The sequence below is a fragment of the Sminthopsis crassicaudata genome, chromosome 1 (genome assembly GCF_048593235.1).
Source record: "Sminthopsis crassicaudata isolate SCR6 chromosome 1, ASM4859323v1, whole genome shotgun sequence".
NCBI lineage: Eukaryota > Metazoa > Chordata > Mammalia > Dasyuromorphia > Dasyuridae > Sminthopsis > Sminthopsis crassicaudata.
The window spans coordinates 76,126,995-76,142,313 of NC_133617.1; the positions used below are offsets into that span (position 1 = coordinate 76,126,995).

At 43.5% G+C, this 15,319-nt stretch overlaps 1 protein-coding gene across 3 annotated transcripts in view; it reads left to right on the forward strand.

Annotated features, from left to right (window-relative positions):
- MROH1 (maestro heat like repeat family member 1) overlaps nucleotides 1–12,623 on the forward strand; it is a 175,589-nt gene extending 162,966 nt beyond the window's left edge. For all 3 annotated transcript variants that reach the window (XM_074262772.1, XM_074262781.1, XM_074262789.1), the window contains 7 exons: nucleotides 8,210–8,356; nucleotides 9,383–9,571; nucleotides 9,852–10,007; nucleotides 10,126–10,260; nucleotides 10,422–10,524; nucleotides 10,881–10,946; nucleotides 12,172–12,623. In XM_074262772.1, the coding sequence (XP_074118873.1) occupies nucleotides 8,210–8,356; nucleotides 9,383–9,571; nucleotides 9,852–10,007; nucleotides 10,126–10,260; nucleotides 10,422–10,524; nucleotides 10,881–10,946; nucleotides 12,172–12,257 (882 nt within the window). In that variant the 3' untranslated portion in view covers nucleotides 12,258–12,623. The remainder of the gene's footprint in view (nucleotides 1–8,209; nucleotides 8,357–9,382; nucleotides 9,572–9,851; nucleotides 10,008–10,125; nucleotides 10,261–10,421; nucleotides 10,525–10,880; nucleotides 10,947–12,171) is intronic.
- Nucleotides 12,624–15,319: the final 2,696 nt, after the last annotated feature.

The window sequence follows — 15,319 nt, forward strand, 5'->3', positions numbered from 1 at the left end:
GAGATGGGGCTTTTATCGTGCCACCTAGAGTACTTTCCCCTTTCTGTGGAGTGTGCCGGTAGTGTGGCAGAACCTGGAGGCTAGGCCCTAGCCCTAGAAATAGCATTGCCTTGGACAGACCAGGTTTGTGTCGGGGCTCATACTCTAGAACAACTTCCAGCTCTGAAGTTCTCTGATTCTGAGGCTTAAATATTACTGGTGGCTTCCATTCCTCCCTAAGCCTTTATTTTGGAGGAGGATTTCTGTCAGTCCATCTCCTAGCTCAATACACTAGCCAGCCCTCCTTTTCCCCTGCTCTGACATACCCCCTTCAAGGATGGAGCGACTCAAAACCTCTCCCCTTGCTCTGCTCTCCTCACAAAAGGGACGGGGACCGGCAGTGCCTGCCTTGGACCCATGAGCAGATCCTTAGCACTCTAGATCAGGGCCAGCAATACATCAGAAGCCCTCCCTCTCTTCTCTTTATAAACCACCTTTTAAATTTCTCCATGGCTGCAGTCGCTGCCCCTGCTCAGCCCCAGCCCTGTTTTTGTTTAGTGTTTGGCGAAGGAGAAAGGAGAAAGGGAGGGGATTGGGGAAGGCCTGCCATTGGCAGGGACCCAGAATCCACCTCTGGCTGAGAGTGAGGGTGGCTGGCTCCCATTGCATCCTTGAAGGGTTTAAAATAGCCCTTTGGCTTTTACCAGAGTGATTGGGGGAAGGAAGCCGCTTCCTGCCTCTTTCCCTCTGAATGGCTGATGAGGTGAGAATGTGAGTGATTTTTTCAATTATGGTTCCTTCTCTCTTCATTGCAATGGAGAGGCTGGATAGTGAGGGAGGTCTGGGGGGGGAGGGTAATGTCTGGCTCTGAGGCCCAAGGGTTCATCACCTCAGAGCACCTGTGGCCTGGATCCCATCGTCCCTTAGGATCCTAGGAGGCTCCAGACGCAGGAGGCTTCGCAGATGCATGAGGGGTCTTATAGTCATGTTCCTATGGACCCTGGTACCCTCTTCTTTCTTGTCCCACCCATTATGGGAGTAATTTGTGTTGGTGATAGGGAAGGGTACGGTTATCTGGAGATATAGGCAGCAGTGAGAGGAGGAGGGGGAGACAGGGTTAGATAGGTTGAGGAGTCAGAGGTTTTGGAAAAGTGCGCAGTAGAGTAAAAGAGACAGCCATAGTCTGGGTTGTGCTATTTGGAGCCCAGGGGAGGGCTGAGACTGGAACTGTCGAATGTGGGCCATATTCAGGGCTATCTCATTGCCTTGGATGGCTGAGGGATTTCCCACTGCTCCCTGGCTTCCTAAGAGGGTCATTAAAGCAGTCTTCATTTGACTTTTCCTATGAACCTAGCCATGGGCTCAGTCACAGCAGTGCTGTTTAGGGGTAGAAAGGAGTAGACCTTATCTTTTCTGTTAGAAATCTTCCAATATGGTTGGAACATCTTTGTTGGATCCATCTTTGACAGATAGGATTTGGATAAGTGGAAGAAGAGCAGGGAGGGCATTCAAAACTAGCCCCAAAGGGGCTAACCAAGAACCTGACAAAGCAGAGCATCCTCTGGGTTTGGCCAGCTTTGGGTGTATAAGGCAGGAGGTACCGAGAATTTCACTGGTGGTGTTAGCACTCGGCACAGTGAGAGTGTACTGGCTCCTCAGTTGCCTATCAAAGGGCGTCCTGCTTGCTCTCTGACCCAGTCTTCTTAGACGCAAAAAAGGTCCATATGACAGAAACCAGCCTGAGCTTACCTATCTGTCCTTCCCAGGGCTAAGGAAACAGACTTACTGGATTTAGGAGTAAGAGAGCAGGATCCACCTAGCTGTTCTGTGGAGATAGGGACTTTAATTCTAGGGTGTTATAAGTATTGAGCTGTACTGGTTCCCACAGAAAAGTGTATAAAGACTCATCATTGACCTTGTGGTGAAAATTCTGAAAAGGAAATAAAGGGGAATGTGGATACCCAGGAAACCACAAACTGTGACTAACATTTATTTAGACACTTTGCTCAAGACAAAAGAGATCTTAAAGATAGGATCTCTTGTCTTTGGTAGCAAAATGATTCAAAAGAGGTGGAGTTAAGAAGTGACTAGCTAGCTAAGAAGTTGTATCTGAAAGTAGCCTTTGTGTTTCTTAATAGAAATAAAGCAATGATGAATTGTTAGCTGGTGAAAGAATAAAATTGCAAGAAATGATAAAAACAAATTTCATATTACAAATGTAATTTTTGTAAAAAGTAGTACAAATCTATGTGCTTTGTAACAAAAAGAGATAGAGAGGAAAAAATAGCCCATATATATATATATAATTGCCAAGCCTGACAGTAGAACAAATGCAATATAGGAAGAAAAGACTAGCAATTCACAAGAGGTCAAAAATAAAGAGAGATCCAGCAATTTAAAAAACAAACAAACAACAAAAAAAAAAAAAAACAGTCTTAGATAGCTATCAACAAATCTACAAATCATAGAAAGTAAGAAAGAGTTAGAGATACTGATTCAAGAAGGCACATTTGATTTCCCAGACATGATTGAGACTTAGTTGGGGGGAGGGGGGAGGTGGAATTCATGAGTGTAATGGCCCTAGAAAGGGTATACCTTAATCAAAAGGAACAGGATACATATTGGATTACTTGCTGTCTAGGGGAGGGAGAAGGCAGAAAAATATGAACACAGGCTTTTGCAAGGATGAATGTTGAAAACTAGGTTTGCATTATTTTGAAAAATAAAAAACTATTATTTTTTAAAATGCAAACATTTAAAAAAAAAAAAAAAGGAATAGGATAGAATATCAGAGTAGTATAGTATTGCCTTTGTTAATGAGTCCAGAGAACTAGAGATCAAAGGGAGTAGGAAAGAAATCAGTCAACAAGCATTAAGACTAATGTATCAACCCTTAAGTAAGGGATTGTAATAGAAAGACTGAAGTGAAACCGTTCCCTGTCCTCCAGAAGCTTATAATTCTAATGGAGAGACAGCCTATATTGGATTCATATATTATGTGTACAGATTAAGGAAGACAGAATAATTCAAATTGCTCCTTAACTAACCTGAAGAAAAAATTTGGTGTGATGGAGTAAGAAGTGGCTTTGGGGTCAGAAAGACCTGACTCAAATCCTGCCTCTGACCCAGAGTGGTTTGACGACTTTAGGCAAATCATCTAACCTCTCAGTGCAGCTCTTTTAAGATTGTAAATGGTGGAAGAGTTGGCAACGTGGATTGGTTAAATTGAATTTCCTCACAGGTACAGTCCCCTATCTCTGCAATAAACCTTACAGTTCTTTGCATTTTTTTTTTTAAACAATGGCTTTAACGGATTGTGGCTTCCTTTTGCTATTAGTATTTAGGTAACAGGATTTTTGACATATGTTCATTAATTCTTCCTCATGAAACTACATTTTTATCACACTAGTTAGTAAACACACCATTCATAAACAATCTATTTTTCCAAGTCTAAACAATGCGTTTTAAACCAGGTGCCTTTTCAAGCCATTGAAACATTTTTTTATCTCTATCTCCTAGATAAATTCCCTAACATTTTATGATAAGTATCATAATGCATAACCATGATGCATTACTTTATTTCCATTTGGGAATTTTTATACTATTGGAACAATTATGCTTCTCAGGATATCAAAATGTTTATTGAAATTTATCATTCCTTTGATGGAGACAAGACTTCCAGATCCTCTGAAAGTAAAAAATCCCTACAACATATTTTTGAGGTGGATTTTTTTTTTAAATAAAATAAATATTTATTAGACAGTCATCTCATAACGCTTCCAAATTATAGATCTCCTTGGATTCTTAAATTTCTTGAAGTTTATATTTGTTTGTCTGTCCAAAATCCAATAGAAATAACTCCATATAAATTAAGATTATCTCTTATTTATCAGATTTGATAGTCCTTTATCAGGGCTCATGCTTTTCCATTTATTTTCTGCATTTAACAGTGTTGCTTGGACAATGACTTCTTTTTACAATGTTTTGATAATAATTTGCAGTGTCCTTTATGAAGTAGATTTTTTGAGGTTTTAGAATCTAATTAAGATACCCATATTTTACAGGTTCACCTGGACTTCCAACAGTAATTGTGGTATAAACATGATTGAGAAAGTTTGGTTAATAAAAATTACTTTTCAGTTTTTGTAATGCCTCTGTAACAAATGTTTTTTTCTTTGTCTCAAGTTAGCAGCTGTTGATTGGGTCTTTGGTTTTTTGTTTGTTTTTGTTTTTAAAGCGTTTTACTTTCAAAACATATGTATGGATAATTTTTCAACATTGACCCTTGCATAGCCTTGTGTTTCAGATTTCCCCTTCCTTTCTCCCATCCCCTTCTTTAGATAGCAAGAGGATTGGGTCTTTGTTTTGGGAGGGGGGCGTTGTTTTGGGGTTTTTTGCTAGTCTTCTTTCTATTCTTCCAACTTGAGGAAACCTACATATACTCCTCCTAGCTGCTGCTTCCTCTGAAGGTCTTTGCTTGTTTTCTGGGGATTAATTATATTTTGTTTTTCTCATTTCTTTCCTTTTCAACCACACTTTTCCTTTGCACTTTGAGATTAATTGCTGCTGCAATATCTGTCATGTTCTTTAAGAGATACAATTTTTTGCATGTTTCCTTGAAGAAATATCCATTCTTTTAAAATTTTTTTAAAAATTCAAATAACCTACTTTTACCAATTCTTCCTTTTGCAACAGCAACAAAATTCGGTTCTGCACATATATATTGTATCTAGTATATACTATAACATACTTAATATGTATGGGACTGCCTGCCATCTAGGGGTGGGGGTGGAGGGAAGGAGGGGAAAATTCAGAACAGAAGGGAGTACAAGGGATAATGTTGTAAAAAATTATGCATATGTACTGTCAAAAAATGTTATAATTATAAATTAATTAAAACACTAGATCACAAAAAATTCAAATAACCTGCATTTTAAAATTTTTCCTACAACCTTTCTAATTTGCTTATAAGCAAATTTTTTAATCCCTCAATACATATCTATATTTTCACATGTCATGGCTGAAAATATACATCTCTTTTTGCATTTTAAGTTTATTGTGTCTTTTAGGAGGTAAGCTGTATGTTTCATATTCTTTTGGACTCCACAATTTGTCAATGGATCTGTGTCTTTCTAAAAGTCTTTTAGAGTTGTTTTTCTCTAGGATATTGTTTTCATTGTATAAATTGTTCTCTTATTTCTATTATAGAGGTCTTCCCACTTTCCTCTAAAATTGACCATTTCATAATTTATTTTGGCACAGTAACATTCCATTACGTTCACATAGCACAGTTTCTTTAACCATTGCCTACAGGATACCTCCTTAGTTTCCAATTTTTAGTTGTCCCAAAAACATTTTTCTCCATATCTGTCTTTTTCCATTTTATTTTATTTCTTCAGGATTATAAGCATTAACTACATTAAAGGGAATGAACCGTTTAGTAATTTTCTGAGCATAATTCCAAATTGCTTTCCAGAATGGCTAGACATAGCTCTACCAACAACTATATTTGTGTACTTGTTTTCCTACAGCCCCACCAGCATGTGTCTTTTTCTTCTTTTGACATCTTTGTCAGTCTGAAAGATGTGAGGTGGACCTCAAAGCCTTTCTTGAATTATTAACAATTTAGAATGTTTCTGTTTGGTTATTGATAGCTTGGATTTCTTCCTTTGAAAACCGCCTGTCCCTATCCTTTGATCATTTATTTATCTAATCTTAAAATTTTAAATCAGTTCCTTATAGATCTGGAAATGAGAACGTTTGTGCAAAAAATTTTATGGTATCAAAATTGTTCATTTTACTGTGTGAGCCTATCATTTGTAGATTATAAACATCTACATGAAACATCTCAATAATGATATGAGGTGTTGATCTAAATCTGATATCTGCTAGATTGCTGTCCAGTTTTCTCAGCAAGTTCTGATCAAATAGTGAGTCCTTCCCACAATAACTAGGATCTTAAGGTTTATCCTACACAGTGCTACTGTGTTTATTCATTTTTGTAATATTTTAGACCTAATTAATCTGTTCTGTTCATGGACTTTTTCTTAAATCAATACCAGATTGTTTTACTGATTAAGGATTTGTAGTATAGCATGAGGTCTAATATTGTCACACCTCCTTCTTAACTTTTTTTTTTCCATAATTATGCGTGAGATTCTTGATCTTTTATTCCTCCAGGTGAATTGTTTTCCTAGCTTTTATAAAATACTCTTGTGAGTTTGATTGGTGAGGAACTGAATAATTAATTTATATAGTTATTATTATATTTCTTTTGCTTATCATGAACAGTTTTATGATTTTCCATTTATTTTGTTGACTTTATTTCTACAAAGAGTATTTTATAATTTTATGTAGTTTCCAGGTGAATATTGGTAGATATGGTTCCAAGTATTTCATAAATTTATGTAGGCATTCTGAGTGGAATTTCTTAGTTTTCATTTATTATATGTAGGAATGCTGATATTTCTGTTGATTTATGTTTTACAACAATGAAGTTATTCATTTTTCACTTAATTTTTAGTTTACTCTCTAGTTCTAAGCATACCTATCACTTAACCTTCAAAAATAAGTAATTGAATTTTCTCTTTGCCTATGCTTATTCTTCTTATTTTTTTTCTTGTATTATTGCTATAGATAAGCAGTGTTCTATATATATTATAGCTATGCTAAATGCTAAAGCTGTTAGGTAATAGTAATAATCATGGCCATCCTTGCCTACATCTGGCCTTATTGGAAAGGTTTCTAATTTTTTTCAAGTTTATGTAATATTTGTTCTTAGATTTAGATAAATTCTACTTACTATATTAAGGAAGGTTCATTTACTCACTTAAAGAAAGGAGATGGTAGTGAAAGGGACAGATTTTTTAATTGCTTATTTACTTAAAAATAAGCAATTTAAAAAAAGAAATGGTTATTGTTTGCATATGGCAGTTAAAAGGCTTTGTTGTCTGAGGAACACGTGTGTACACTGGAAGGTGCAAGGCAGAGGGAGAGACAGGAAAGAGTCTGATCAGAGGCAAGAATTTCAGGGTTCATGGAACCATGGCCACAGGACACTTTTGGGGGGATGGCAAGATTCAGGGCCCATTGGATAGATCTGCTAACTGCCCCATTCCAGTGCCTGCAGTCTGCTCAAAAGCATGGCTTATTTTTGTCTCAGTCTTCCCACAGTCAGCCAGAATTAATCACACAATTTGGTGATAATGAAGCATGACACTAAAAGTAGAAGGAAAGTGAACTGTACTTTTTAAAAGCAGCAAACACATCATTACCTGTTTCCCCAAACTACTTCCTATAGCTCAGTTGGATATCGGGATTAGAGCTCACAGCAGTCACACTGAATGGGTAGGCTCTGGGTACAGGAACCAGAAAAGATGATCTCCAGGCTGCATTCTCAGACTTCCATGGCATGGTGCCAGACTATACAGGAGTCCTGCGTGAGGTGAGGTGGGGGTGAAGATAGCAGAGAAAGCGGAGCGACTTTATTTGGAGTTCTTCCGTCTTCTCCGTTAAGGAGAATGATCTTTGTCCAGGCAGTGTCAGAACAAAAATGGCTCGCAAGAAGTTGACCAACAGGATAAAGAGTAAGAATATCTAGATGCCTTTGATAACTTTCAATCACTTCATACAGATACACGACATCTGCTTAGAGACGGTTAGGGAACGTGCAGAAGAGGAAGCAGTGATTCCCAATGGCTTCTTCAAGAACAGCCCAGACTAGGCTAATCTCTTTGACAATGCTACTAAGCTAGTAGATTCTGGGTAAATGCTAAATATATGATTATGGTTTACTTAGATTTTAGCAAATTTTTTTTAAGATTTAAAGCAGCAACTCTTTTCACGATCCGTTTGGCAGTATAGTGATGTCTATGAACCCTTTCTCAGAATAATATTTTTAAGTGTACAAAATAATATGCATAAGATTACTTATGCAATGAGACAAAAGGTATTGAAATAAAGTTATCAAATATGTGTGTATAGTATACACACACATTAATATACACATGTTACATACACAATGCATAAAGTCTATGCCCCCTGATCACTTAACTTTTGGGGATTTTGCTTTGGGTTTTGAGAGTGAGAGCTGTCTGAAAATGAAACGTTTTGCTTCAGGAGGTATTGAGTTCTCTATCAGTGGAAGTGTGCTCAGATGGGCTAGGAATTGACCTCTCGGGTCCCTTTCAGAGCTGGTTTCATGTTTCTTTGATTCTGGTTTATTTTTCAGCTGCTCAGCAGCAATGTGGTAAATGATCTAATCCTGCTCGAGTCCCTGTTGGACAACATAATGGGCAGGCAGAAGGATGTGTGCATAAACGTACGCAGGTTGGTACTTCGTGGGCTGGCCAACATTGCATCAGGATCCCCGGATAAGGTGAGGAGCTCCGGGGACTAGGAAGAAGTTCTTAGGGCTGAATCCTGAGGCATATTACACACCCGGATGCCAGGGGGTGATAGAAAGCCAGACTGTTCCGGAAGTAGGTAAAGGGGGCAGAGCTGGCCCTGAGGGCCCTGTCGTTCAGTCTCGGCGCCCCTCCATTCTCAAGTCTCTCCTGGGCTGTGCTAGCGTCGAGTTGGGTCTGAGGAGACAGGTCAACGTAGAGGGAGAGATGAGGGCCAGAGAGGACGTGGGAGGGAGTGGCTTAGGTGTGAGAGCTAAGAGTCAGACTGGAAAGAGGAGGGGAGAGAGGCCAGAGCTGGGGCCTGTATCCAGCCTCAGGCACTTCCCAGCTCTGTGACCCATTTACTTCAGTCTCCTATCCGTGAAACGGAGACTATATGCACCTCCCTCTTGGGCTGCTTGTCAGGAGCAAGTAAGGTCTGGGGGAAGTCCTTGGCCCGTCATACATGGTACCTGCTGCCAGGTGGGGCAGAGGAGTAAGACAAGGAGCTGTCAGGGAGGCTGCCCCACAGCATGAGGTGAAGGGCCTTGAGCAAGGGACCATTCGGTTAGAGAGATTTATCAAGTGCCCACACTGTTCTTCCAGCCCTGCGAGTTCTCCCATCTGTCAGAGACTTAAAAGTTTGGGCAGAGGCGGCAGGCTCACTGAGAGGGCATGGGTCATGAGGGGAGGGGTGCCGTTAGGCTTTGAATGACAGACACAGGTCTCAGAAGCAAACAGCCGCTGGGGGGCAGGGGGGAGCACTCAGCTGCTAGAATCAAGCTCTGTCCTGTTTGTTGCTTCAGTGTGTGCCAGAAGGGAGGGGGGGTGGGGGGGGGGGGTTCGGATCCCTTCCTTACAAACAGCCAGCCTGAAGCCCAGAGAAAAGTGACTGCCCAAGAACACAGCAAGACTGAGAGAAGTGGCAGCGAGAGCTCTGGAGGAAGGAGGAGTGGGCCTGGGCCTGGGGGCCGAGCACTCCCCAAGCCCTGGCATCTTGTCATCCCTGCCTCCCACAGGTGCGCAAGCATGGCCCCCAGCTCCTCACAGCCATGATCAACGGGCTGGATGACAAGGACGACCCTCACAGCCTGGTGGCCCTGGAGGCCATGCTGGGCCTCTCCCGCCTGCTGGATTTGGCCGAGGAGTGGGACGTGCGCTCCATCCTGCTGCACATCACCATCCGCATCCGTCCCTTCTTCGACAACGTAACCCAGGGGAAGAGGAAGTGGGAGGGAGGGGGCTGCAGGCAGCGCTGGCTGAGGGGGGGGGGGGGTCCCAGAGGCCTGAGCCCGGTTCCGCCTGACCCACCCAGGCCCTACTCAGAGGACTCCTTGGCCCTCAGGGAGGCCCGGGTGCGCCCACCCGCCCTAGGAGGGGCACTACACACAGTGTGGCGGCCCAGCTCATGCAGCTGGCCCCCCACATTGGGTGGGAGGTAGTGGCCTCGAGGCCCGGTGTTTGGTGACCGGCTCCTCACTTCCCAAGGAGCGGGATGAGTTCCGGAGCTCATCCATTAACCTCTTCGGACATCTGAACAAGTTTTGCCATGGGAACTGTGAGGATGTCTTCTTTGAGCAGATCATCAATGGGCTGGTGAGCCTGTTACTGCATCTGCAGGACCCCAAGCCCCCCGTTGTCAGTGTGAGTAACCAGGCAAGGGCCAAGGGGCCGGATGGGCCTGCTAGGGAGTGGTGCCGGCCGCCCCGAAGGCGAGGAGAGCGCAGGGACCCCTCTAACCCGGCGTGTGTTTCACTTGCAGGCCTGTAAGTTTGCCCTGCGCATGTGTGGCCCTAATATGGAATGTGAAGAGCTAGCAGCCATGTTTGAGAAGCAGCTGCATGATGGGCGTGGGCTGCACTTTGGGGAGTTCATGAATGACACCAGCAAATACCTGGTGAGGCCTGGGCCGGTGGGTGAGGTCTGGGGTACCCTCGGCCTCTGGCAGTAGAAGGTGGGGTGTGGAGCAGTCCTTGGCGGAGGGCCCGGGCCAGAGTGGGTCTGGGAAGGGGAGAGGCTGGGCCGGCCCGGGATGAGCCCCACTCGGTGCCGCTCCAGATGCAGAACTTTCCCGATACGCTGGGCCGCCTGATCAGCACCAACTTGTTCTACTTCAAGAGCTGCTGGGAGGACATCCGGGCGGCTGCACCCATGTTCATCGGTGAGCAGGTTCCTCCCTCACTTCTCAGCCTTTGGGAACATGGGGCTCCAGGCCTTCCAGGTGCACAGAGCTCTTAAAGCCCAAACTCCGAAGCGACGGGGACAACGCTGCTAGTTAGAAAGCTGTTCGTGTGTTGATTTTACAAAAGTATTCTTCCCCATTCTTTTTCATAAAGAGTATGTGTATAAAAAAGGAGAGGGTAAAGCAAAAGATGCCAGGATGTTTTTAATAGAAAATACTTTGACAGAATTTACCTTCACTGTGACCAAGGGCTGGTCTGTGTCTTCCTGGTCTTTGAATATCCTTGTTTCCCTGAGCCCTGCCATTCCTCCTCCCTTTTCTTTTTTTCCTATCAGGCTTCTTAGTACTCCAGGCAGACAAAGTAGCTTGTGAACAGGTGGATCTGAACCAGCTTATCTCAGGTAAGAGAATGAAGGCCCGAGCTAAAGGAGCCCCAGCTACTTGGGTCTTTTGGGGAGTGGGCTGGAGTGCAGCGGACTCACACATGCGCTCGACCCAAACACTGGTGGGCTGGAGAAAGGTGGAGAGGCCTGGCACTGTACACAGACACACACATCCTGAATCTCCGAGGGGCTCGTGAGGGCACGGGAAAAATTCTCCAGCGCTTCATCCTGTCTCCTCAGCTCTGAATCCCCTCTCCTCATTTTAGTCCTGGGGAGATGTGAGCCTCTCCAATCTGGGACTCCATTGTAGCCTGGGCCTCTTTGCCTGTGTGGAGGTGGCTGGTGCATAATCCGTGGGGAAGGAGTTACTGACACCATGGGTCTCAGAAAGGGGGCTGGGGTGGGTTAAGTGATTTTCCTGGATTTCAAGGATTTTTTCCCTGTCACTGGTGACCTCATCGTCTCTAGTAATTCACGGAAACTTCTGAGCTGTTCCAAAGGAGCTTAAAAAACACTAAAAAAGGAAAAACTATCTTTCCGTTGGCTCCTGGGGCTCTTGCAGAAAAGAGGCCTGTCTGTTAAAGAGTACTTAGTCCCTTTGGGGGGGGAAGGGAAGGAGAGAGTGTGTGTGTGTATGTATGTGTGTGTGTGTGTGTGTGTGTGTGTGTGTGTGTGCGTGCGTGCTCGCGCACACCGCCGTGTGCACACACTTAAAAAAGCAAGTAATCACTGGAGTTAGCAGTTTGGGCTTGGACAGCCTTAGCTTCCTGTATTGAGTGGATTAGCCAAGCAGGGCCAGGCTCCCCCTCCTGCCTGGGTCCCGCGCCCCCCGGGAGCCAGCAGCTGGAAGAAGCGGCTGGAGGCCGAGGACGGCAGAGCAGGAAGCCAGCGGCACATAAATCAGGGCTTGGCGGGCCAGTGAGCAAGGGAGGGGATGTGGGAGGGAGGCCGGCAGTCAGTTGTCGGGCAGTGAGCTGAGCAGCCATCAAGGGGATTTGCAGGGACCTCGGAGCCTCAATTTCACAGTGTAAACAAGCTACTGGAAAAATACTCAGGAACTAGACAGGGAGGGAAAAGCGTCACCTGCCCTTCTAGAATCCAAAGTGCTCCCTGTCCCCTCTCTGACCTAATGGGCCTGCTCCTCTAGGGTCCCCCCAGGGGGTGAGGCATTCCTAATGCATGTCACGCCCCACATGACTCTGGGGTTCTTCCTAATCCAAACTCATCTCTTCCTGTTAATCAGCTCTCCAGTTACTGCTGAAGGACCCAGCACCCACAGTGAGGATCAAAGCTGCAGAGACGCTGGGCCGTCTGGTCAAGTTTGCCTGAGCTGTGGGCAAGCTACTGGACCGGTCTTTCTATGAGCAAAATGGACCAGATTTCTCAGAAAGAACCCTCACTGCCCAGACACCCAGCTGTGGAACAGCTGGACCCTTCGATTCCTCATATTCCCCCACCCCCACCCAGTCCCAGTCCCATTGCTCCTACTCCTGGAGGTCACAACCTGAGTATATCCTATAGCCACAGCTCCAAACCAGGTCTGGGCAGGGGCTTTAAAGACGGGACCAATCCTATCCTCTTCGCCTCCAGCTGAGAGTCAATCCAGGCCAGACCCAAAGGAGCGAGAGGAGAGGTTGTATGTACATAGGACAGAGCATACTGTACTTATTTTTCAATAAAAGCCGTTTGCTCTTCCTTGGCGGGTAATGTGTTTTTCCCCCAACCCTAACTGCCTGCCCAGACACTTCAGGACTCATGGTAAAAGACATTTACTCCCTGAAGGAACAAGTGATGACTAGCTCAGTGGACAAGATGGAGGCACTGGGAACTCATCATGAAGTTAACTTAAAGGAAGAAACATTCATTTAGGATGAATACGAGAAGTGGTGGCCCCGTAAAAATAGCGTCAGAGAGACTGAAGGTGATAAAACGAAAAACACTAAAAGGTTTTTAAGAACCAACAATTATAGGAAAAATAAGGGAGAAAGAGAAGACTGAATTGCTTTGGACTGGTAAAGACAATACAGTTGACAGAGCTAAGCTGCAAAATGAGAACTGAATTATTACCCTACTGACAGACAAAGTTAGAATTAAAACCCCAGGTCCTTCGACTCCATATCCATAACTAACTCTCAACTTTACCTAGTTAGTTAGTTAGCTGTCGGTGTCTCCTCAGCAAATAAATGCACCTTCCATTCTTTTCATGGCCATGGTTGTGGTTTATCCAGGCCAAGAGAACCAAAATCTGAGCAAATCTCAGCCAACTCATTCATAACCATGAGCAGAGCAGGTAAGGTAGAAGCCAAATTGCTTTTTCTCATGACAAGTTGTCTTCAGGCTAAACATCTCTAGTTCCTTTGCTGCTACATGTGTACAACATCCACCCCTCACAATGAAGACATCCACTAAAACCTTCATTATCTACCTCCATGCTTACCCATGCATTGCAGTTTTCATGATTTGCTTTTTAAGCTCAATTATCCCTATTCTTAGTAATTCCAGGCTGTTGTGGCTCCTTGGTCTTTTAAGTCTCCTCTCCAACATGTTAACAATTCATCCAGACCTGTCATCCAGACCTGTTATCTGTGATTTCATTTAAAAGTTAATGGTGAAAAATTTTGACCAACACAAAGATCTTTGCAGTATTCCACTAGAGCCACCCCTTCCTTCTGTCTCTACCACCCTTCCCTTCCCCCCCTCTTCTACCACCCTTCCCTTCCCCCCCTCCTCATCCTCTACTAAGGGCAAAGGCAGACCATGATCCCTTAACAAATGTCCTTGCTTTTTGGTCCTGTTATTTCAGCACTGCTAAATCCAAACGATTTTGTACCATGTCATTTGTCTCATCTGAACAACAAATATGATAGACTGACTTCTGAAAGAAAACCTATCAAAGTTCAACTGTGCTTTAAAACATTCCCTTGATCTCCTAATTTAGTCAGTGTCCAAAAGGGAAAAGGAAATTGGGTCATGCTACATCCCAAGATATCATAAAATTAATTTATATACATATTTTTAGAATTTTCTCAATACTTTAAATCAAATTCATCAGCCTGATGTTTAACAATTCCATTCTTTTCCCTTTTGGGAAACTTGGGTTGTCTCCCATTCTTATTTTCTTTCAACACTTGTAGGATTATCAGGTTTACAATCTAATGATAGCCTCTAGTCCAAATTCCCATTCCCTTGTCTTCAGAGAGCTTGCTTACATTCTATTAGGGAGGATGACATGTAATTAGAAAAAAAAATACATATATATATATATATATGAGATGCAAAATGAATAAAAGGTAGTTTTGGGAAGTCACTAGGTTTAGGAGGCTTGGGGCCAGGGGAAAAATATCAGTAAAGGTTTCAATGGAGAAAGACAGGGGCATGTAGTCTTGAAAAGAAACCAGGAATTCTGATTCACAGAGCTAAGAACCACGTGCATGCCCACAGCTATGGTAAAGGGGCCACAGGGACAGAAGTCCACCCCCTCCATTCCAGGCCAGCTGTCCTACTGCAGTCCTGTGAATCCGGCCTATCTTCTCTTGCACAGAACTCCTCCAGGGCCTAGAGTTCACTAATCTCAACTGAGACGTGCTAGACTCCAGGCTGTTGGTGGCCCCTGTGGGAAGGTTTCCTTGAGCTCAGTGCTTTCCTCCTCTTGGTCTGACATTGTGCTGCCTATGGACGAATCCGAGTGGGATTTGTCCTGAGCACAGTGTCAGATCCTTGGGGAAAAGGACTGCTGTCTTTATACTGCCAGCAACTGGCACAGTATCTGTCTTATGGGACAAAAATCAGTCACCGGTAGAGCCTGAGTGCAAGAGACCCAAAGTAGGGGGAAGCTTCCTAATGACTAAAAGCGGAATGGAAAATACTGCGTCCCCCCCTTCCCTCTGAGTTTTCAAGAGGAAGCTGGATGACCATTTGCTAGAAATGTTAAAGAATGTTGAAGATACTGGAGAAGTTTAGATCTGGGAGTAAAAAGGGTCTGGGTTCAAATTATGTCTCAGATATTTCTTAGCAATTCTACACAAATCACAATCTTTGCCTGCCTGTTTCTTCATCAGTGAAATGGGGGTAACAATATCTACTTCACATGGCTATGAGGATCATATAAAATAACATACATGTTGAGTGCTTTGTGTATAAAATAACATTTTATATATAAATATATAGAGAGAGAGAGTGAGAGAGAGCACCCACCCGTACTCACTATCTAAATGGCTTGATATTAGTACCCTCCTGAGGACCTTTGTAGTACTAATGTTGTAGAAAGGATTCCTATATTGGCTAGGTAGCTGAATTAGATCAATGGTTCTTAATTCAGGGTTGACAAACCCCCTAAGGGGTGAGTGAATAGTTTTAGTATCTCTAAAAGTAGAAGGGGAAAAAATTAGATC